General features: G+C 34.7%; 1 protein-coding gene across 1 annotated transcript; it reads left to right on the forward strand.

Annotated features, from left to right (window-relative positions):
* On the forward strand, positions 7,826-20,318 carry LOC109848993 (glucosidase 2 subunit beta). The gene is made up of 17 exons (XM_020418754.1): positions 7,826-8,061; positions 8,142-8,255; positions 8,349-8,444; positions 10,511-10,750; positions 13,396-13,559; positions 15,470-15,562; positions 15,641-15,733; positions 15,829-15,924; positions 16,428-16,785; positions 17,088-17,192; positions 17,267-17,368; positions 18,460-18,517; positions 18,610-18,678; positions 19,514-19,601; positions 19,679-19,740; positions 19,824-19,875; positions 19,960-20,318. Exons 1-17 carry the CDS (start codon positions 7,947-7,949, stop codon positions 20,020-20,022), a joined length of 1,968 nt encoding a protein of 655 aa, XP_020274343.1. The 5' UTR covers positions 7,826-7,946; the 3' UTR covers positions 20,023-20,318.

The raw sequence follows: 25,506 nt of genomic DNA on the forward strand, positions 1-25,506 counted from the left end.
ACATGAGAGCTCCGCCTATATGACAGAAAGCCATGAAGATCTCGCGAAGAGACTTGATGAGCAGGAGGCCATGCTCAAATCTCAGCAAGAGGCCATCAATGAACTCATGGCCCTGTTGACTCAAATAGTCGCAAACAAGGCCAAATCTCAAAAGACATATTTGCCACCTAGGCAAGAACCCTCCCGGAGAGGAAAAACGTCTTCATCCCGACCTCACACAAGCAGAGGGAAGGAAAAAGTGGTTGATGGTGCTGCTTCTGACCAAGAAGCCCATAACATGGAATCTTCCTCTGATGAAGGAAGAGAGACGGAGAACGAGCATAATCTCCAGTCTGCCAAAATGGAAGAATTGGAAGCCCGCCTCAATGCCATTGCCAACAGAAGCGAGCTCTAAGACGAGGGAGTGGTCAGACACTATCCTGCCGAATGGGATGCAGCCCCTTATCCTCCAAAATTCGAAGTCCCGACGCTACAAACTTTTGACGGCACGGGATCACCGAACCAACATATCTATCATTTCAAGTCACAGACTGGGAATGTGATATCAAACGATGCTGGCTCGATTGTTCATTGGCACCCTCAAGAGAGTTGCCTTTGAATGGTTCAGGAAACTACCTGCCGGATGTATCCAAAGGTGGGCAGATTTAGAGACTCTTCCTGTTAAGATTCTTTGAAGAGGATACAGAAGTCTCCATCCATACCCTCCTCGCCACTAAGCAAAAGAGGAGGGAGTCCGTCAAAGCCTTCGTCAAAAGGTTCCGAACCATGGCTCTCCGGTGTTCGTCAGGTATGACACAGTCTACTTTAGTAGAGACCTGTCGACACAACTTGCAGACCAACCTCCTAGCCCGAATCGGAGTTGCAGAATGTCGTTCTTGGAGACAACTGATCTCTCAAGGCGAACAGGCTCAAAAGATTATTGCCAGGATCAAAGCTGAAGAATAAAGTAGGCACGACCAACCTGAGCAATCGGACCAAGCCCAACCTTCACCTGAGCAATCGGACCAAGCTCACTCTTCCCAGTCAGAACCGGAAGATACTACGGCCACTAAAGCTAATCCTCCTCTTCAGTAGGATGACAGGTCCAACAACTATCATGTTAACAATTACCTCTGATAGTCAACCTAATTAGATAGTGGCCCGTTAAGCGATGTGCCATGTCTACTCCTTTTTCCCCTGCACTTGTTCAAGACTGGGGGTTGGTTTATTTAGATTATGAATAATAAATTTTCTGAGTTGTCATGTTCAACAGAATACCTCTGCGTACCACGAAGTCTACCAACAACTATCACGTTAATGATCACCTCTGATAGTCTATTTTCTCCAAATCCCCCCACCAATCCTCCTCAATAGGATGGCGGGTCCACCAAAACTATCACGTTAACCGTCACCTCTGATAGTCCTTTTCCTCCAAATTCCCCCACCAATCCTCTTCAAGTAGGATGGCGGGTCCATCAAAACTATCATGTTAACCGTCACCTCTGATAGTCCTTTTCCTCCAAATTCCCCCACCAATCCTCTTCAAGTAGGATGGCGGGTCCACCAAAACTATCACGTTAACCGTCACCTCTGATAGTCCTTTTCCTCCAAATTCCCCCACCAATCCTCTTCAAGTAGGATGGCGGGTCCACCAAAACTATCACGTTAACCGTCACCTCTGATAGTCCTTTTCCTCCAAATTCCCCCACCAATTCTCTTCAAGTAGGATGGCGGGTTCTTTTTATTCCCCTGCTAAGTTTTAATCAAGACTGGGGGTTGGTTACTTGGAATCCATTGGATTAAGAGTAACGAATCTTTCACATCGTCGAGTTAACATTACACTTCTGACGATCATCATCCCCACAGAGTATGCATTCAACTTGCATCACTCCCAATTTGTCACGTTAACAATACACCTCTGACAATCAACTTATCAATCCTCTTCAATAGGATGATAAGTCCACAAAGTTGCTCCAATCGCAACACAAATCTTGTCACGTTAACACTAAACCTCTGACAAAATTAACTTATCGACTCTCGTCAATAGAGCGATAGGTCCTCAACGTTGCTCCGATCGCAACACTTCTAACTTATCGACTCACGTCAATAGAGCGATAGGTCCTCAAAGTTGCTCTGAATGCAATACTTCCAACTTATCGACTCACGTCAATAGAGCGATAGGTCCTCAAAGTTGCTCTGAATGCAACACTTCCAACTTATCGACTCTCCTCAATAGAGCGATAGGTCCTCAAAGTTGCCCTGATCGCAACATCTTCCTGTCACGTTAATATCACACCTCTGATAAAATTCACTTATCAATCTTCTTCAATAGGATGATAAGTCCATAAAGTTGCTCCGATCGCAACAAATTCCCGTCACCTCTGACACCCCACTTATCAATCCTCGTCAATAGGATGATAAGTCCACAAAGTTGCTCCAATCGCAACACAAATCCTGTCACGTTAACACTAAACCTCTGACAAAACCCACTTATCAATCCTCTTCAATAGGATGATAAGTCCACAAAGTTGCTCCCATCGCAACACATTCCTGTCACGTTAACAATATACCTCTGACAAAAATCGACTTATCAATCCTCGTCAATAGGATGATAAGTCCATAAAGTTGCTCCGACCACAACATTCTCTTGTCACGTTAATATCAAACACCTCTGACAAAATCAACTTATCGACTCTCGTCAATAGAGCGATAGGTCCTCAAAGTTGCTCCGATCGTAACACTTTCCACTTATCGACTCTCGTCAATGGAGCGATAGGTCCATAAAAATACTGTTAGATTAACATCACACCTCTAACAGTAAAACCCCCCAATAAACTTGTTAATCCTTTTTCAACAAGAATAGCAAGTTTTCATTATAAAATCCCCAGTGGATTAGAGATTTTCTGAAATTATCCCAGTGATAATAAAGAAAGTTTCTGAATTTCACTCTAAGTGAAAATTCATGCCAAGTTAATATTACACCTCTGGCGCTTCCAACTTTCTTTCAGTGTTTCAAGTAACACAGGAAGAAACAGTGGCAAAGTCTACGTATTCAACATCGTAGCACCAAAAATCCATATCTTACACGCATGGGGGATTTTATCTCGATCCCTAATTAGAGATAAGCCTACGCCTAACACGCGTTGCCGGTTAGTCTTTTTCCGTAAAAATGATAAAGTCTATGTATTCAAAATTATAGCATCAAGTCTAAGAGGGTTCATTTCATTAGCATAACGTTACATGTGAAACAGACTTAGACAATCCACATGCTAGCCCGACTCAAACGGTAGTCGGTAAAGGCTTATCAAATCCGTTGATGGCTGAGGGTTTGCCAAAAATCCTATGCACGTTTGCAGGTCCATCAACTTAATGGATGTGAGCCGAGACTTAAAACAGATGAGCCAAAGACAAGTCTCAAAGACTTAGTCAAAAATGCACGGAAGCCACTTCCATGTCTCAAGAGGTCATACCCGTGTTCCAAATTCAACATGTAAGGGTGAGACCCGCATCTCAAGTTCAAAATGCAGGGTCCACCCCCACATTCCAGAAGCAGGATTATGGCGCATACCTTCACACAGGTCCTACGTGGCAAATCCCTTCAACCATGATGCCTTCGAAGCAAGTGCAGAGAACAAATCCTTTACCACAAGGAATCAACAGCTCCAAGATCAGAGTTGAGATCCAAAGTATTCCGAAAATTCGTCCCAGTCAACCGCGAACTTTCGAAAACTTTGGAGGGGGTTCTGTAGGCTGTCTAAAAATCACAATAGATAGCTGATCCCCATCAAACATCGATGATGGAAGTTACAATCTGACGACTTCCAGAAGGCTACAATTTGAAGACTTTCACGTAGATCGCTGAAGGTTACAATCTGACGACCTTCACGACAACCGATGAAAGCTCTAATCAACAACCTTCACAATTAACATCGAGAGTTACAATCTGACGACTCTTGCATATCAAAGAGCTAAAGTAAAGATTATAAAATGACGATCTTTGCAAAACTTCAATAGAAAGAGACTACAAATCGACGGTCTCTTCAAATCAAGACGTGAAAGTCTTCCCCGCGTACCAGCATCAAGATGTGCCGCGTTCATAGCCACGAACGTAGCTCAAATGCAGCTCCAAAAGTTGCAAACGCAGCTCCAAAAGCTGCAAACGCAGCTCAGATTCGGCCGCCAACGCAGCTTCCAAATCGCCGCCAGACGCAGCTCTAATCGCTGCCAGACGCAGCTCACTGTAAACGCAGCTCAGATCCGCTGCCAAACGCAGCTCTTAAATCGTACAAACGCAGCTTCCAAATTGCTGTAAACGCAGCTCAGATCCGCTGCCAAACGCAGCTCTTAAATCGCTGCAAATGAGCTTCCAAACGCTGCGTCCGAGTTTCCAGATGCTGCGTTCAAGCTTTTAGGCATTGCGTTTGGACACAGAATTCATGCCAGAATGCGGGCCTGCGTTTGACTCGTTCAAACACGAGCTGAACGGTTTCAAAACCGTTTCCCACGATCTAAGGGGATCACAACTCCACTCAGGAGTGATTTAAGGGACAGTTACATCCCATTAGCCCCACTTAGGAGCAAATTAAGGAGGTGGTTACACCCCTTAATCCCCTATAAATAACTGAAAATCAATTCAGTTCAGGGGCGGTCGGTTGGAACTTCTTGGCAGTAAAGGGAGAGATCGACATTCATCCTTTGGAGCATTCCTTGAAGCCTTCGGCCTTGGCTTGAGAACCGATTCTCGGTTCAAATCAACTCTTTTTCAAGAGTTCTAAACTCGATCAGAGTTATCAACTCATCAAGAGTTTTAAACTTGCCACGCAAGTTCTCCACAACGTCAAATCGTAAGGAGAAGACATCGTTCCAGTGAATCAAGATATTCGGATCGTCAACGGAGAGCAAATTCGACGCAAGCATTCGAAGGAGGCACTCCATCGCTACCGTGAAGAACCCAGTTTTAAACAAAGGAGAGAATCCAGATCATTCTCTTCTCTTTTGTAATCAGGAAATCCAATTGTAATCGATTTTGAGAGAATACAAGTCAATTTTCTTTCATTTCTTTTACTGCAAATTTTCCCACAAACACCATGAAATTTGAAAAATATATTGATAGATTAAAATTTAATATCATCGTCTAAATAAAATTAATTACATATAATTTTACTCATAAGTTGAAGTATCAAAAATATAGAGGTAGCATTCATTGATAGAAGACTAAATAACTTAAAATTGATAAAAGACTATAATATAATAGCTTAGCATTAATTGATTATATTTTATAAATATTATTCTCCGATGTTGGTAATATTCACAGGGTAGAAAACAATATTCTTTGATGTTAATAATATTCACAGGGTAAAAAAAGATATAATGAGTTATGTATGGAGAAACTATTAAAAAGTTTAGAGATGTTCTTCATAATGTTTTAGTTGTTTTTATTTTAAATAAAAAAGTGAAGGAAATTAATCCAAAATTCATAAACTTACATGAATCACTTGAATTGTTATTAATAAGAGACATATCTATCAAAGAAGTACCAACTTATTTTCTCATTGGAGAACATATTACAAAACTTTTTCCAATCAAAGAAGCATTTGTCATAGAAGATACACAAAATATTAATTAGTAAATCTAATAAAATTTCATATTTTATTCTACAAATACTAAAGGAGTCATAAACTTATTATATAATTAGATACAGATGACCTTGTAATAGCAACTAACGTGAAGCTATTGATCAACTATATTACGAGACATAACCTTACAAGAGGAGAAAAATCACTATAACTGACAAAAGGTATTCACATAGTACTTATTTAATAAGCTAGACAAAAGGTGGGAAATAACTATAGTGGATAAAATATATATACATGATACTTACTTATCATAGCTTAAGAAAAAAAATTAAAATTGATATTTATTTCTTTTTACTATACAGTGGCATGGCTCTACATGTAATTTTATTTGGGAATATGGCTATGAAAAAAGGATCAATTCTTTACGACATGATCAAAGATAAGCCCCATAATAGCATTATTGGATTTCATGATCTCTAAATATGAAGGTAATATATTTCATTACAATAATCTTTATTAAAGGCCAGTAAACATAAAGTTCACTTTATATCCATCTTAAATTTGTTGGGAGAGATATGCACGTTATCGCAAATTTGCATTATCCAAAAAAAAAAGATTCAACTAACTAAATAAATAAGAGAATGATAAGTAAACCAAGCAAATATCCATATAACACAACAAACAATAAATATTATATTTTAAAATTAATATGCAGGACTCATTTAGAACAAGCTATCAAGACAAAAGCATTTCCATCAAGGATCTTTACAAATGCAATAAAAGTTTAACTTCGCGATATTATGCATGCATCACAACATTTGAAAGAGGTATGATCTTAAAAAACTTACTCTATAATTTACACAATTAAATCTAATTGAAATTTACTAATATAAAGATCGCTATTACACCTTTAAGGCAAAGATAACTACCCGTTATCGTAGACTTGAGCTGTGGCTTTATGCTTGCAAAGGCCGCAACAAGAAGGTGAATATAAATGTTAATAATGAGTGTCCAAATGATAAATATTACAGAATCTCTGATAACTTAGAAAATTGCAAATGTAACATTGTTTAACGCAATAGAAACTTTTATTAGGTGCACGACACTAGAATTCATTGCAAAGAAAAAAAAATAGGTTAATCCTAACTTAAGTAATAAATTAGAAACACAGAAAATTTATTATATATATGAAAGTAACATTTGTTCTCATTAAAAAAACTTGTAAAGTTAGATGAGAAGATAAACGACGAATGAGCCCAGGGAAAGATAATAGCACAAGAAACTCAGGTCCAGCCTGATGTCACAGACGACGTAGATGATGAAGATGCTACTCAAGAATTACCCTAGAAAAATATAAATTAAAAGTGAAGAAGGCTTGATCTCGGCTCAATCAAGAATGAAACAAATAGAATAAAAGATAATGTTTTCTTAATATTTTATAAAATAGCCTAATTTTTTGAGTAAGATTAGGAATATTTGGAAAAGATTTTCATGAATTTTTAAATATTTTTATATACTTATTTTGTGGATGCTTTTATCATATAAAATTATACTAGAGTTAGCATTAATATTTAGTTTATGGTTTTTAGTGAAATATATTAATGATAAGGAATAAAATTCATATTCTCTTTTGTGTCATTTTAGCCACTTCTAATCAATTGTCTAGGCTTATTGGCTTTAATTATTCCTTTTGCTATTATAATGCTACTTTTCAAGACTTTTATAACACTATACTTTCTTCGATAAAGCTTTCTTTCATGTTGATCCAAATAACATGAATATTTAAATTGACTTTACGTTGTTTTCGTGTCAATTCAATTATCAATATGAAACTTAAACTTGTGTGTAACCCATTCAAACAAACATTAAAGAAGATAAGTAATCACAATATTAAATTTTAGAAACATAAGCGAACCAAAATTATCAAATTGAAATTGAAGAATAATTTTTAGTAAAAAAATAAACTAAAATAAATAATTATAATATTTAACTACGTATAATGGGCGTGCATTAAAAACTAGTACTAGTAAAACAATTTTTTTCCGAATATATATAAGCCAGCCCCAGAGGTTTACCATAGCTTTGCAAGGCAAGATAGGGCTGATACAGTACATGAGGCCGGGGCCGAAAGGGACGGCCCATTTTAGAGTGCTTTATAGCCCAGCTTCTATATTATTTTCAATATTACACTTTGACCCCAAATTTAGGCCAGATAAGCCCAAAAATTTCCATCCTGTTTAAAGCCCAACATGATCAAACCCAACACCAGTCCTCAAACAGCAAACAGTTACTCTCCTTCCCTCAATCAGAGTTCAGAGAAGCTGAGATCATCATCATCGATCCTCAGGGATCATCAAACCCCCCCAAGATCTCACGATCTCTGTAAAATTAATGGAGAAGAAAACCCATCTCCAATTGACTCTCTCGATCTCTTGCCTCTGCCTTCTTTGGATCTCTGGATTGGCCTCAGTTTCTTCCAAGTACTCATTGGGCATTGATCCTATAGGTAACTCACTCACTTAGCTACAAAATCCTCTTTCAGTTCTGTATAAAGTTTTGTTTATTGAATCTCTTGTTGTTCATTAGATGAGAGCTACTACCAATCCAATGTAATTAAATGTAAGGATGGGTCGAAGAAATTCACGAGAGAGGAACTCAATGATGATTTTTGTGATTGCCCAGATGGAACTGATGAGCCAGGTGCGATCTTTTTTGTGATTTATTTAATGGGTTTTGTTCAAAATTGGATTTTTTTTCTATGGGTTTTTAATTTTGTTGTTGATTTTTTCGTAGGGACATCTGCATGCCCGGAAGGGAAATTCTATTGCAAGAATGCAGGTCATATTCCTGTCACGATTTTCTCGTCGCGAGTGAATGACGGGATTTGCGGTGAGAATTTTGTTATTTTTGCATTATGATTTACTTTGATTGTCTTTGAATTGTGTTACGTAGTTCGTATTGTTTCGTAAAGTTTATTATTTTATACATCGAAACGATTTCATGTTACCTTTTCTTGAGTTTTATGTGCTGTATTGTAGCTTAAGAAGAAATAAAGTCTAACTTTCACTTAGAAAAACGACTAACATTGCTACTCTTTTAGCCCTATAGTTGCATTGTACTTGTGGCAGTTACTTTCTTCATTACTACCGAACTTCTGAAAAATCATCTCCTAGTATTTATTTCTATGGGCTTGGAACAATTATATCGGTCAAGTTCTGACTAATTAACACCGAAAAGTCTCAAAAATCTATCTATCCAACCAGGGATGAGTCTAAGACCTTTTTTTTTTTTTTTTGGGGGGGGGGGGGGGGGGGCAAAATTAAGTTAAATTTTTGTTATCAATTAAATCATCACTTACAATTTTGTTGATTGAAGATGGTCCTCCATAAATTTAACGATATAGAGATTCTGCTATAACTTAATTCAAATATCGCAACAAGTTTAAAAAAACCTCAATTCAAAGGCTTTCTCAAATACACCTTCATCCTTGTGCTTCACATTTAGAACAGCACAGTGCTTATCTATATTTCCCACAATCACAAATATAATTGTACTACATGCATAATAATCATTTACATGCTCATATATATTCCCTCAAATAACTAATGTAAGTTTAAATTATTACAAAATAGTATTTTTTTGTATATTAGTCCCTTAAACATGTTTAATATTTTGAATTAGTCTCTCAAATAATAGAAATTGCTAATAGGTCCCTCAACTATTTTAAGTAGTTAAAAATTAATCCATTAAATTATTAACATTACAATTAGGCCCCTCAATTCTGATAAGTTGCTTTAAGTTAATCCCCCCAACCAAGAGTAGCACCACAAGTTATAAAATTTGGGGGTCTAGTATCAATTTCAATAATTTGAGGGGTTATTTTCTAAATGTTAAACATTTAAGGGACTAATATCAAAAGGTCATACATAATATAAATAATTTGAGGTGGATCTCACATTTTGGTGGAGATGTGTGCTTGCGTTCAGCGTTTGGAGAAGCTAGATTAAATTTCCATTATACCCTAAATTGAATGAATAAACATCCAAGCTACTTCAATTTGTTCACTAGCCTATGTTCCTTTGGTATACATAAAATTAAGAATCCTTTTTTTTCTCTTTCTCTGGTGGGGTGGGGTTGGGGGGAGGTGATGGCCCCTCAAAACTCGTCAATGTACCCAACCAACAATTGTAGACATCACTGTGATGCTAATCGTTTGCCTCACCCCTGTCCCTTTTACACCCTGATCTCCATTTTTCTTTCGATCAAACCTCTCAAAATACACCTTCCAATGTCCCTATAGATATTAGAAAAGTTATTTTGAAAAAAATTTCAAACTGCATACGTTCCAAAAGAAACAGTTTTCTTGCCATCCAACAAATAGTAGACACCTCCTAGATAATAATCATGGTTCTATGCTTATCATGCAACTTGAGCTTCATCCTTATCAATGATATTGTTACCTTAGCAATAACGAGTTTTCTTTTTCTTTTTGTTGCTAATTCGTCCTTGATGAACTTATAAATCATAAGACATGCTCTGCGACATCATGCCTTTGAATGTTTCCTCAGAATATTGTTGAAAGTTCTTCGCTACCATAGTGAATTTCCCTCTTTATCCTTTTATTCACATCTGAAGCATTACTTAAAATTCTCAAATTACTATCCTCTCTTCTGTAATAGGTCAATCATATAGCTAAATGCTTAGTTAAACAAGAAACATGCTCCTTGAATGTAGTGTTTGTAAAGGAGACTATTATACGTATGCTTTACAAATCATATTCGGGCAGGATTCATCATGTATGAACTATTTCTTCTTTTTTACCTAATATGATCCTTGATATGAAAGCGTATGATGGACATTTTACCCAACTTGATTTTTTTATGAATTGGTGCTAACTTTTGGAGCAATATTACATTCAAAATTTTGAACTCTACTTTTTTTTTCCTTTTAAACAGACTGCTGTGACGGGAGTGACGAGTATCATGGATTAGTGAATTGTCCAAATACATGTTGGGAAGCTGGAAAAGAAGCTAGAGAAAAATTGAACAAGAGGATTAAAACATATCAAGAAGGAGTCATCATACGGAAGAAAGAAGTAGAAAAGGCAAAACAAGATATTGCTAGAGATAAAGATGACTTATCAAAGCTGAAGAGTGAGGAGAAGATACTCAAAGATCTTGTTGATAAACTTAAAGGTGCAACCTCATTCTTTCTTGTTCAACAACCTCAGTTAAGCTTGGAAAATGTATTTGTGTATTTTTTTTCTCCTTCTAATGCTCTTTATATCAATTATTGATGCTCGGTAGATAACTTAGTGTGATGAATTTTATTAGTTATGGGTGGGTTATTTATATTACCTTGATTAGAGTTGGATAAATATGCTTGGTTGAAAGTGATTGTCTTTTAAAATTTTGAATCCGGTAGATATCCTACCTGTATTCATAAAAGAACAAAAACTTTAAGTTAGAATTTTGTCTATAAATCCTTTCAATGCAGATTTTCATATTTACAAGAAACTTATGAAGTTATGATACATAAATCTGTCTGTCATGTGGTCTTTTTCCATATAGTTTCCTTTTTCATTAATTCTATTATATTTTTGCAAAGTACGCCTAAATTAAATCCTTAAATGTGTTTCAACCACAATGCTGGTAGGTCTGCATTAATTAGTTCTAATATATGAAAAAAGGAATAATGAAGGGCAATTAAAATATGTTTTGCTTTTGAATTTAAGTTTTAACATGAATCAAATGAAAACCCCGAAACTTCAAAATAAACACTGCTAATAGTGCTGAAGCCGAAATTCCAAACAATGATCTGCGAATGTTGATTAATATTGTCAATAAAGTTTTGTCACTAACCCCATAAGATTTGAACTTCAGAAGGAGTGGCTTTTCTCATACTTAAGCGTGTGTCAATGACTCAGTTTCACTTTCATGCCTCCTTTTGCTTGCTTGGAGGCACTTCTGCCTTAGCTCCTCTTTTTAATCCCTTGGTTCTGTGTCTTCTGTTGAAATAATAATGCCATTAGGTTAAGAGGGAGGAGGACACATCAGAGTATATACTGAATAAGCCAGGTCCAGGGCCATTATCGGCTCAAATATATGCTTATCTTTTCCAAAGAGAAGATGTGTATGACAGCAGTAGTCTAAAAATGATGGTAGAATCCTAGTTTAATTCTCGGAACAAGTTGAAGCACCTCAACTGAGCTTGATTAGGTACAAAGGGTGTTTGGGGGAGCTTTTTTTTTAAAGTGGCGCTTAAGCTAGCTTTTCTACATCTGCCTATTTGGTAACATACCAAATAAGCTAGCTTTAAAGCCCATTTAAAAAAAGTTGGGATTCCCCAATTTTTAAAAAACTAGCGTATATGCTTGTTTAAGAAGTACCACGCAAAGGACTTTTTTATCCTTTCAACTTTTTGTAATAGTTTTATCATAAAGCCAAAAGCTACCAAAAGCCAACACAGATTATAATCTTCTAGAAGTAAGCCCTGCCAAACACCCTCATAATGTCAGGTAGAGTTGCCTCTGTTTTTGCGGTGATGGTGGCTATGTGGGTGGATAAGGCCTGACCGCTCTTTCTTAACAGGGTTCTGAGGGATTTGGTTTTGGACCAATTAAACTCTTTCCACTAAAGAAATCTTAGGTTTTCATGACATTTGCTCATGAGCGTGCCATTGGCAAAGATGTACTAAAGGAGTGATAGGACTTTATTCATGATGGCAGAGGGCCATAGTGGAAGTGCTTAACCTTGTATGACCATTACCATCAGTACAGTAAATGCTCAAGAATCTTGCATTCAGGTTGAGCATTGGGTGCCTTTAATTGAAATCTATTTTTTTAAATTTTTGAAACAGGTTGAAGAAGGAAAGACAGCAAAATGAGTGGAATAGTTCGGATACCAAGCTCATCTAACACTTTGATTGCAAAACTACAAGGATAAGGGTGCTTTTTATGCTGGATAAATTTGAGTTTAAAGATGATTACTAGTTTTTTCTAATCTTAACAAATAAGAATACTAGACAAGGGAAGAAGAATATGTGAGCAGAGTGGCTAATAAGAAGACTAGACAAGGGAAGAAGAATATGTGAGCAGAGTGGCTAATAAGAAGACCTTATTCTTCAACACAATCACAATTTTTTTATCATCGTTCACTAGTTTCTCCAGTGCCAACTATGTAGCATGACTAACATGGTGCTTGGAGTACCATATAACTAACTCCTAGTAAGGACATTGATAAAAGGATGACTCTTGGAATATTGTTATTGAACTAATTGCCCTATAACCTATTCAGTATTAGTGCAAGTAACACTTTATAGAGACTGAAAGTTATTAGTAGAAAATTTCTATTCAGAATAAACACGCATCAGGAAATAAGGAATTTATTGGCCAACTTGAATGTAGGACGTTGTTTTATCTCCTGATACTCCAATACCATGTTTTTTTAACCACTTTATTGGAAAAGCCTAAATTGAGTCCAGATATCATTTATAACTAGAAATGCTAGCAATTATCATCAAATTTTTTACTTCAAATAATGTTAAGGCGTTTTTCAAGCTTTATTAGGAACAACTATCCAGGTATAAGCTTGAGAAATTAACGGATACTTCCCCCTATATTTTTTTAAATGAATGAGTCTTTTCTCGTCCTTTGAGTTGACCATAAAGAAGGGAACTTTTACGGGTAATGAAAGTCTTGCCAAATACACTACTTGTGTACTTTTTCATGAAGAGAAAATGTTATACTTTAGTCAAAGAAGAATATATATCATATGAAATATAACAACGGGTGCTTGTTTAATTTTTTTTTTAAAATCTTAAGTCTTGACCTTCCATGCAGAGCATAAAGAACGAATAGAGAAGGCAGAGGAGGAAGAACGTTTGAAGAAAGAGAAGGAAGAAGAAAGACTGAAAGAAGCTGAGAGGCAAGCAAAGGAGCAAGAGAAGTCTGATAAAGTTCAACATGACCTAGCAGATGGGGTTCATGAAGCATTACCGAAGCAGGTTTGGATGGTTATATTTTATCGCCCTGTCAATGTAACAGAAGTTTTGAAACAATGACATCTGCAACTGCATCCTAAGAAATTTAGAGTTTTGTAACCTTTCAAAGAATTTTAAATTTGTTTTTTGGGCAAAGAGGGGTTTCAAGAACTTTAGAAAATAGTAGGTACAATCTACAACATTGAACATCAATTTTATTCGCAATTTATATAGGAACTGTTTAGGGCAATTTTATGAATACTAGTATTACTAAGAGCTGGGCAGCAATAGTGTCCTGTTTGCTATATTATTTATAGAAACATCTACATGTTGTGCAATTTCAAAAACAATGCTCTAGCGCAGATATAGTTCTTGCTAGACTTGGAAAATGTTACGTGTCATACTTTGCCTTGAATACACTTCACTAGTTGTTTTTGTGTCATCTTTAGTGAAAGTATTTCTACAAAGTGTATAAGAGATAGACAACCAAATGCTGAGGAGAATTATAGAGGTTTTGCTGCGATTTTGCATAATGCCATGGATGGTGTGGTGAATGCAGTCATCATGACGGCCTGAATCAAAGGCTGGTGTCTGCATAGATCCTGACTTGATGATAGGTGATAGGTGACTCTCTCTTTCTTTTGATTATCAGACCCTAACTTAATATTTATTTACTGAGATAAATGCATGAGTTGTACTTTGAAACTACGGGCGAAGTAAGACATAATGATGCTAGATTGATTAATATAATTTTACATCAGGAGAAACCTTTTTCATTTGAGGGATGATGTCTCAATGATGTCTCATTACGATCCTTTCCTTACTGCAAACACCCATTGAAGTGTCACCCTAAAGTCTAATATGTAAAAGCATCTATACCTCCCTCAGATGAAGGTGACTCATAAAAGGTGTTGGTATTTTCATCTAATGCCTTCCTTGCTCTTGAAGATCCTTTGAGGATCAACAATTGAGATAAACGTCAACTTCTGATTACATCCTTAGGTCTAATCCAATCTTTTCCTGGATAATGGTTATTTTTGTCACAGCAGCCATTCTGCTGTCTCATGCGTCATATATAGATAGCATACAAGTTGATGGAGTTTGTACTTGTTTTGGACTTCAGGTATTGTCTACTTTTCTGTGGGCCATATGAGAATGTCTTCTACAGATATCATGCAATCCTTTAATGTGAAGAGTCATGATTGAAGTTTAGAGGTAAAAAGACCCGTAGAAGGCAGTAGCAGGTCTTGGATCAGGATAGATTCGGTTGGTACGGTTAGCAATGAAAATTTTCAAATCAATCCTGATTTCCTTGCAACAAAAAAAAAGTGAGGAAGTTTGGATACTAACTATATAAGTATATCAAATAGTAAATCAGAAAAATGTGACCTTCGTGTATCTTAAACTAAAAAGAATATAAAATTATGTTATTGTAGTATGAAAAAGTAAATTAAATGTAAAATATAATTTGTTGGTGGTGTTAATAGAGGTGTTAATAAACTATTGTTGGATTTTCTATTAGATAAATACGTGTGCTTATTAATGCCTGCAATATCAATCCAAAAATGCCAATGCTGTGAGAGAACACCAGGAAGATATACAGAAAGAGATGAGAGTGTCAAATCCTGTTCCTCATCTTCTGTTCTCTCTTTTTGTTTCATTTTGTCTTCATTCCTTGCTGTTTTTCTTGTTTAGTTATATTTAATCTTTGAGACAGATATCATGTTTGGATATATCACTGTTAAGGTAAATTGAGGCTAGTTGATAAAGTATTCAACAATCTATTTCAGTTAGAGGTATCCCATATTATTTTATCAACAAATCATGTTTGATCATCATAACGGAACAATTTGACTGCAAACATCTTAAGTAATTTAAAAATAAATGACCAATGCTTTATCCACTTCATTTGATATCTTGGATTCTCATAATAGGATGTGCCAAAAGAGGATCATGATCCTCAAGGTGAAGCTACTAGAGATCATAGCGTTGAAACTGAGTTGTCTGCCAATCATTTTGTGGAACAGGTATCAAATATTTTCAGTGGTCTAACACTTCTTTTCCCCTGTTCTTTTGTATAATTCTTTGGTTATGTTTTATTGAAGCATGTGGAAAAGGGTCATGAGGCGCAACACAAATCAGAAATTACTGAACATTCTACAAGTGACGGGGAATCTCCTAGTGATACAGCAAATCAGGTACTAGAATCTTGTTAAGAACCATCTACATTTTGTTATTAGTTTCATCATTACATTTTATAAATTGTTAGAAAATCATCCATCTTTTACATCAGAATTTAGCTGAAGACCAAGGCAACCTCATTGAGGATCGTGGCAATAATGGTGGCACTGGAAATGTTGAGGCAGATTCAACTTCTGTCAAAGAACAGGTACTAGGAATAATTGTATGACTGATTAATAATTTTATCCACCCTCTTGCTTAATTTAGGTGATGATGAAGTGAACAGATTTTAGGAAAGCAGTGCTGATTTAACTTGCAATTTATCGGACATATCAGTCCCTTGATCTATAGAAAGCTACAACAAGTAGGAAGAAAATGACAAATAAATAGATAACTATAAGATTGCTGACCATAATTAGTCATGAGCTTCAAAAATCATTTATGCATGCAAGCTTTTGAAATGTTAAGGGGTATCAATTGATACTCTTGGATACCTGGCCCTTCGCTACTCTTTAGTTTGTATACATTTGGTGACGATGATACTTATGCTTGTGGTGCATAGTTCAAGAAGGGTCAATTTAAATTAATTATATGTATAAAGGAATTGGTTTTCACTTCAATATGTTAGTTTCTACCTTATATGCTTTTCCTTTATTGCATCTGTTCGCAACCGCATACTTGAAACTTTACTTAACGCATGCATTTTTCTAGGAGCATGGAGGTTCTGATGATACTTCAGGGTTATCAAAAGAAGAGCTGGGTCGTCTTGTGGCTTCTCGTTGGACCGGGGAAAATGCTGGTGGTAAGTCAGAGGAAGCAGGTAGTAGTACTGTGGATGACTTAAACCAAGATTCTACCAAAGATGATGGGGAGGATGACGATAACGCATATACTTCAGAAACAGATGAAGATAGGCACAAGTATGACGAGGACACTTATGAAGATGAACTAGATGAGACATATGAAGATGATCATGTAGATGATCATGTAGAGTCTGAGGAATCATACTCTGATGATGAAATCCGTGAAGAAGATGACAACAATGACTTATATAATAGCCATTACTCAGGTAGTTATTCTAGCCTTTTCATAAAATCAGTTATTGATATTCCATGTACTATTTAATTTGATTATCTTCCTCGTTCGACCCTTTCCCATCAAATGGGGTCATATGCAACTCAAAATTCTGACGATCCATGTTGTGTTATGCATTAATTTTTGAGACACGGATATAAGACGAAGAACCAAATGGAAACATGCCCCTACTTTTGCCCGTTCAATTTGCTGTTTACCTTGAAAATTCACGCAAGTTGGATTCAAGCGATTATTGAATTTGGTGTTTTTATCAACGGTTCAATTTCCCTTATACAGATTCGACTGACTCAACTAGCTCATCATGGTTGGATAAGATTAAACACACCGTCAACAATGTTCTATCATCTTTCAATTTTTTCAGGACTCCTGTGGATCTATCAGGTAATAGTCTGTAATTACTAAACCCTGTCATAGTTGAAGCTAGCATTGAAATATTCTATCTTTTTCTTCTTCAGAGGCTGATCGTGTTAGGAAGGAATATGCCGACTCTAAGTCAAAGCTGTCCAAAGTACAATCAAGAATATCCAGTCTTACTGATAAGCTAAAGCATGATTATGGTGAGTACAAATGTTTATCTGTAGCCATGAATATTTGTGCTTTGTAAGAATTTTCTTCAGAGCTATTAGCATATTTTATCATACTGTAGTTAGTCGGTTATTAATTGGCAATTAAAAAGAAAAACTGTTTAATGTCCCTCTTCTGGGTTAGGTTCTGTGTTCCTTTCATATATATGTTTCAGGAGATAGTCTAGCTTAAGAATGCATTCTGTATCAGTATTTAGGGGATTGCTTGTGGTTGTAGATATAGTAGTAGTACTAAGATATAGTAGTAGTACTAACTTACCTAAAACCCTTTTTCTATATGGGCCAAGGATACTCTGAATGGTCAATTTCATAGATGAAGAATAGTACAACGTGAAACGATACTTGAAATATATTAGTTTTTCTTGTACTTGTTGTATCTTGTCCTCGTTTTCAATATCACATGTCACCAAGCTTATATTATTATCATATATATCACTGCACTGCTCCATGCTAATTTGTTCATTACATGATTTCCATGACAATCTTCTTATAGATCATCATATATGATAGTTTCCACACCTGAAGTGAACAAAAGGAACTTCCTTTTAATATTTAATAATCCAGTAGGAATTCTGGATCCCTCACAATATGACCCCAACAAGATTAAAAAAAAGAAGAAGGGGAAAGGTGAAGAAAGTTGATATGACAATGGTATGATCTGAAATATTATGGCTAAAGTTGTTCCCACACTTCCCGTGACTTCAGTTGACGAAATTACCTACATAACTCTGGCATGTTGATGTATAGAAGACTGTCGATGAAAACCCAATACGCTGTTGCTAATGCTTACCTATTGGCAAAGAAACATCCTGCCCACTGTAACTGTATGCTGTAAGTGAACCGGCCAGCAGACTCAACATTGGTACTAACTACTAACTACTTAGAATGCTTGCATTGTTTAACATATTACTAATAAGACTAAATAGTCAGAGATACTTTATTCGACATGTGATCTATTAATATGGAAATAAGTTTTACTGTGTGTTGTGTTATATATCTTTGTGATTACTGCATTCAGTGTGTTTGATTGGCTTAAATTATTTTTGAATACTGTTTGGTACCAGGCATGGAGAAGGAATTTTATTCATTCCATGGTCGTTGTTTTGAGAACAAGCAGGGCAAGTGTGTGCAAACATCATCTTTATTCACTTAAAATTCTTGTCAGTTTGCTTCTTCTTTATGCACTGAATTCTTCCTCAATTCTTTTTTTCCAGGTATCTTTACAAAGTCTGTCCATTTAAACAGGCTTCTCAAGTTGAAGGACATAGTACTACTCGATTAGGGTAGGTTCTCTTGCAATTGGTTAGTTCTCTTGCAATTCTTTTATCAATTATTTGATCTATCTTATAGTTATAGCAGTGTAAAATTACATACTCTCTTTCTTTCTGCTCAACAATTTCCGTGCTAAAATCTATGTTAAACCATGGTTTTATTTTATGATTTAAAAAAAAGATAAGTACAACAAAATAGGAAAAATCTATTACCAACTGCTTTTAGGGAGGCGAGTAAATGGTGTAGAAATGAAGCTAGGATTTCTCTTTCTTCGTTGAAATTCAACCCGTTTGAGAAAAGGGTTGTTACCTACAATATAATATAGGTTTAACTGGTTAAAAAACCCTCGTGCTATGAGGGTATAATAGCCAATTATACACCCTAAACTATTTTATTAGCACTTGCATTCCTGTGCTCTATGCAATATTATTTCTCCCATTGGGTTGAGATGTCACGTGAGAATCACATAATGGTAAATTTGCCTTCAGGTTAACGGAAAAAAGATTAAACTGGCCTCTACATTGAGAAAAAGTATAACATCGTCTAAGTTTTACGGGTTGTGAGTGTGAATAAAATAGCTTAAGGGATATAATTTGATGTATCTCCATATTACAGCGAGTATATTATCTGCAATTAACCTCTTAAATATAGATATGTTATTACATAAATAAATAGTGAAAATCAAAGATAAAGTTCAAGAATAAAAAAGGATTGACAGTCATGAAAAGGTGAAGAAAAACTTCATGTATGAACTAATTCTGTGTAAAAGAAATTCAGTCCTGAATACAAGCAGCTGTCTGTGGCTTGTACTATATTGCTAATAATTATTTTTATTTCTGCAACCAGGAACTGGGAAAAATTTGATGAATCTTACAGAATTATGCAATTCACCAGTGGAGATAAATGCTGGAATGGCCCCGATAGGAGTTTAAAGGTAACATTGCACAGTATTATTTCAGCTAAATTCCCCCGCCCCTAAAATGCGTCTCACTGTTAACTTTTATGTTACAGGTTAGACTTCGATGCGGATTAAAAAATGAACTAACTGATGTTGATGAACCAAGCCGATGCGAGTAAGACTACTCCCTTATCTCTCAAGCCAAGCCATTATTGTACATGTTGTATCTGATATGTACAAATACGTTGTGTGTTTCAGATATGTAGCGTTGCTGTCAACTCCTGCCCTTTGTGTAGAAGATAAGTTAAAGGTACGTATTTTCCTTCCTAAGTTTTAGTATGCTGTTTTTCGCCTAGGATCAGAACCGTAGAGTTTTGTGGATTACGTATTGCAGGAACTGCAGCAGAAACTAGAGCAAATGAATTCAAGGCAACCTGAGAGCCACGACGAACTTTAAATTCTTCTGCTCAAATTATCATATGGCTGAGAGAAAGAATGCCCAAATTCAACTAAGAAATTATATTTATCATCTATATTATCAAAGAGATATCAATTGGCATTTGGTGATTGGAGTTTTGAGCGATCTCCCAGTTCCCGATATTTAATAGGTTGTAAACTCTAATGTTATTTCTTTTCCCCCTTTTTTTGCCACTGTAGAATACAGAATGTTGATTGAGAATAGGGAAGAACTAGGAGCATATGGACAGTGTAATAATTAATTTAGCAAAAATGATCAGTCTTTTTAACTCATTATTTCGTGTTTTTCAGCTTGTATCCCTTTTGATATTTTCTGGGGGTTATTTATCTTTAGGGCTAATTGCAGATAGACCTTATGTAGTATTGCCCAATTGCGGATGAACCCCTTGTACTCCTATTAGTGCGGATAGGCCCCCTATAACATTTGTTTAAAGTATGGATACGCCCTCTTGATGAATTTTTATGACTTTTTAAGAGTAAGAAAATAAGTAATTGGGCATCTATCCACACTAGCAGTAACTGTACAGGCTTATCCATTATAAAAAAAAATTTCTGCATGTTTATGATTGAAAAAACTCAGAAGGGCTATCCGCATAATTAGTACTGCAGAGGGTCTATCTGCAATTAGACGATACTCTAGGTGCTCTATCTGCAATTAACTCTTATCCTTATAGTTTTGGCTGGAAAATTTTGTTATTGTTAATTCACAGTTGCTGCATATCCAAATGTGTTTCCAAAATTAGAAATGTATTTTTTTAAGTGGATCGGGTTTGAAAATTTTGAAGTTTCGATCCGGGTCATAACTTTTGCACTTTGGAAGAACTTTATAAAATTGTTGTAGTACATGCGAGCTCTATTAGAAAGTAAAAAATATACTCAGAATAATCCATATAAGGAGCTCTACATAACAAAAAAGAAGAAAAAGAAAATATTCTAAAGTTGTTGTTTTCTAAGTGAAGGGGTGATTATTCCTCAGAATGATTCTTCTGCTCAAATTATCAGATGACTTAGATCTAACGCAAGTTTCTCTGCTCCACCAATTGTGCTTTCCAAAAAAAGTACTATGATATCTTTTAAGAATTCTAACTCGTGAACATGCAGACTCATCAGGAGAAAGACCCGGGGGGGGGGGGGGGGAGAAAAAGAGTAGTATCTTGCCAAGTAGGGTGCAATTCGGTCGCGATACGGCTCGATAACGTTTATCATATCCATATATACTTACCCATCTCGAATACGGATACAAATATACCTCAGCAAGAAAATTTCATATTCATATCTGCTAAAAACGGATACTGTTATGGATATACATGCAGATATATAAGCGGATATGCATGTGGATACAAAACACATATGAGAAAACTAGATAGTATTGAGAAAAACATAGTTCATGTGATACAAAAGAGTTTATTAATATGTTCATTATAACTAAAAAGTTAACATTAGACATCTTGATCATCAAAATTAATCACAATTCCATAATCTAAGAATCGAAACTATCGTCAGAGTATGACTAATATGTATTCGAACATTTCGGATAGGGATACAGATATTTTCACTACAAAACCATGTCTGTAACTATATCTTATCGGTCATAGATTTGAGTAACCATATCCGTATCCTAATGGATACGATTACGAATATTTCCTCAGATACGATTACAGTTTAGCACCCCTACTTGTTGGTATAAGGTTGTATTTGATAACCTAGCTCAAATTGCATTAGGACCAATCTTGATTTAGTTCTATCCTAAACCAGCTCTAGTTTGGATTAGTAGAGGAGTGATCCAAACTATAACTTGTTTAGAGGCTAAAATTTAGCCTACTACAACTAAGTCAATTCTAATTCAATATTTTGTTAAAGAAAATAAAATACTCAAAACTAAGCAACAGTATTTAAAGAGTTGACAAACACACCTTAACTTAAAACTTTAAAATAATACTCAAGTTTATTTTGGCAATATTTCTTGGTTAATTTTGAAAAAAAATTATAACTTTCAACAAAAGTATATCATTGACAGTTGTCAATATTGTCAATTTGTCATCCAATATTATTATTATTTGTTATGTCTATTTATACTAATATAGAAAGAATCAATTAGGGGTAGGAACAAAATGGATGAGTGGTGGACAAACCATCATTTTCAATTGTTTTAAAAAGGGTAAGATTGAAAGTTTATAAGGAAGGATTTTCCCCCTCTTTTCTATTTTATTTCTTCTACAAGATTCTATGTAATTTTACTAGGAATGATTTGTTTTTTCCCTATTCCATTTTTTCTAGAACATTCTACGCCATTCAAATACTATGAAAAAAGATGGAGCCTACATAATTGAATATCTTTTCAATATTTTATGTTATAAAAAATACAAAGAGAATAAATAGCTATAAATAAAACGACAAGGTTTTGAGCATATACCTACGCTACTATTTATTTACACTAACATACAAAAATAATGAGGACAAAATAATTAGATGAGGATTTTAAGTCTAAATAAAGAAGGTAAGATCTCCTTAAAAGTCAAGTGTCCCTCGCCATCTCTTCCTACTATTAAACGTACAATCTAAAGAAAATTATTATTATTTCATAATCTTTCTAAATACAAAGAATAATAAGTTTTCATATCACAAGCATTTACACGTGTCCATTTCCACTTCTCTTGTAATGGAGCAGGTCTTCGTTGAAATATTCAACTATATAAATTCATACAGCAGAAAATATGCGACGAAAACCTAGTTGAAAGTCAACTTACGTACATCAAGTCAACTCAAATGATCATGGCAACATCAGTCAAATTAAACAGCTATTAGATTATTGTGAGGCATGGTCTTTTTGATAAGAGCTTTGCTACAGGGACCCAAAATATGGGACCAATAAAAGGGACAAGTGAGGTGTCCCCCTCCTATTGGATAATGAGTTGGTCATCATTAATGATGGCCAACTCATTATCCAATAGGAGGGGGACACCTCACTTGTCCTTCCTATTGGTGCCATATTTTGGGTCCTTAAAGAATTTTTCTTTTGATAAAGGAGGGGGTTAAGATTTGAAAGGTTGCATGCTTAGAATGAAACTTCGATTTTGCCGGAAGAAATTAAACGGCCTTTGGGACCATCAAACCGTTGAAAATTTATGATGCAATTTAACTACAGTGGAAATATTTTAATTATGTGGAGACATATTCATCATAAAAAAACACATTATGTGGTAATTAGATTAGGAAAGGAAAATGAATAGATATTGTAACTAAAAGTTGACAAAAGATATAAAAAGAGTACTTACTAGGAATTGAGGACATTTTAAATAATGTGGACTGATCTTCTGTTGTCGTTAGCGAAATATTTTTCTTCTTAAATTTACGAATAGACTACTCGGGACTAAAATAGTCAAAAAAAAATTTACTCTACCTCATACTAGCTCGATACAACTTTATACATGCTATAAGTTTTTCTTATGTTTAAGTCTAGTGTATCATGAATCTTGTTATTGATTTTCTTTTTTCTCCTAATCTTGTTATTTATTTGGAATCTAGGATTCTACACGTTCTATCATGCATGACACCAATTATTATATAAAATCCAAATGTTTGAACCTTTTAATAGAAACAAATATCCGTTTTGGGAGGTTTCGATAAATTTCTTCATAATATTTACTGCGGTCTCCTAGAGTCCCGCACACAAGGTACAGAATTATCTTAAGTACCATCACGTGAGCCTCTTTTTACTGAGGGCATCTTCAACAATGCCTTATTTTTCGCACCATTTTGGTAAAAAGGAATAGTGGGACGTCAAATATAGTGTCGTACTGTTCATCATGCTATTACTGTTTATCATGTCATTTTTTTACCATATTTTATTTTCTGTTGTGTTCTTAAATTTAATATTTTAACAATATCAATAATAAAAATAATAAAATAATATTTTATAATTTTACCCCAATAATCGTAATTAATAAAATAATATTTATTATAATATTTTATAATATTTTACCAATCAAGTTATTTTAATTAATAAAATAATATTTTATTGTTTTATTAGTTTAATTTTTTAAATAATAAATCATTATGTTTGAAAAATATGTGAAAAATAAAATTTGATATGTGGGGTTAATTATTGAAATAGTTAAAAATATATGGAATAAAAAATAATAATGTAAAAGTAGATAAAAAAAGAATATACTGAGAATATCATTTTTTGATGCAAAAAATGGTGTAGTAGATTAGAGATGAATTACTGTTTGATGTGACTTTTGCACCATTTTGGTGTAAAATTTATACCATTTTGATGCGATGGGTTGGAGATGACTTAAGAGGCTGCCTTTGATAGCCATTTACATTAAAATTTTCGCATAATAGTAGAATAATATCACGTGCTTTGAGACTCTTTTTACAGTGTTTAAATTGAGCATCTTAATATTTTTTATGACACTTTGATATGATAAACTTTATACCTTTTAACTTTCATACCCTAAAATTTCGTTGACACTTTAATAAGTAATAACCCAAAGTTTTGATTTCAAACTTGAAAAATGAATAAACTTTGTGATAACAAATTTTAAAATACGGAAACATTAGGATATGAAAAGCTTATGTGTAAAACGTAGGTTATCAAAATTTCAAAAAAAAAAAATTTGGCTGTCAAAATTAAAAAAGTTATCAACATTAGGGTATATAATTGTAAATAATCCTTAATAAACAATTGAGACACCAAAATTGCAATATCTCTTAGGATTTGAGGGGCTTATGAGCAATTTCAAAGATATGAAGGACTAATATAGAATTACAAAAGATTTGAGGGTACAAATATCTAAATGACCCTTTTAGAATATTACTTTTCCCCTACGATTGCAACGGATACATGAAACCAAGGGCTGGACAACTTCATGTTAGAGGCTGTTTGGTTGTTTTGCCTAAAATTAGGTATTTATGAAACTATATGGAAAGTGGTTGTTCACCTCATCATTTTATATTTAAACTTTTAGATTATTTGTTTTGAATTCCATTAAGAATCTTTAAAAAATAAAAATACATTGTTTGATTACATAAGAGATTGTAAGAAAATGGTTATTATATGGACACAACTATAAGGATAATTTTACCATGTGTGAGTTCACCCCCATCAAAAAATAGTTAGGTTATTTTTGCATTTATTACCCTAAAATTTACATCTTCTTTAACATTGATATCCCAAAGTCTTTATTTAAAAAGTTAATACCTCAAAAGTCATCTTTTTTGACTTTGATACTCCAAAGTTTTTTTCCAACATTTCCATATCCTTAAATTTACGCATTTTCAACTTTGATGTCAAAATTTACTCACTTTTTAATTTTGATTTAAAAAAGTTTGCACACTTTTTTACTTTGATACCCTAGACTTTGGTCATCAAAGCGTCAAAAACAATACGCAAGGTATTCACTAGCATGTAAATATCGGGGTATCCTTTTTTTTTGGGTGGGTGGGGGGTGGTGGGGGG

Source organism: Asparagus officinalis, chromosome 7 (genome assembly GCF_001876935.1).
Source record: "Asparagus officinalis chromosome 7, Aspof.V1, whole genome shotgun sequence".
In the NCBI taxonomy this organism is placed as follows: domain Eukaryota; kingdom Viridiplantae; phylum Streptophyta; class Magnoliopsida; order Asparagales; family Asparagaceae; genus Asparagus; species Asparagus officinalis.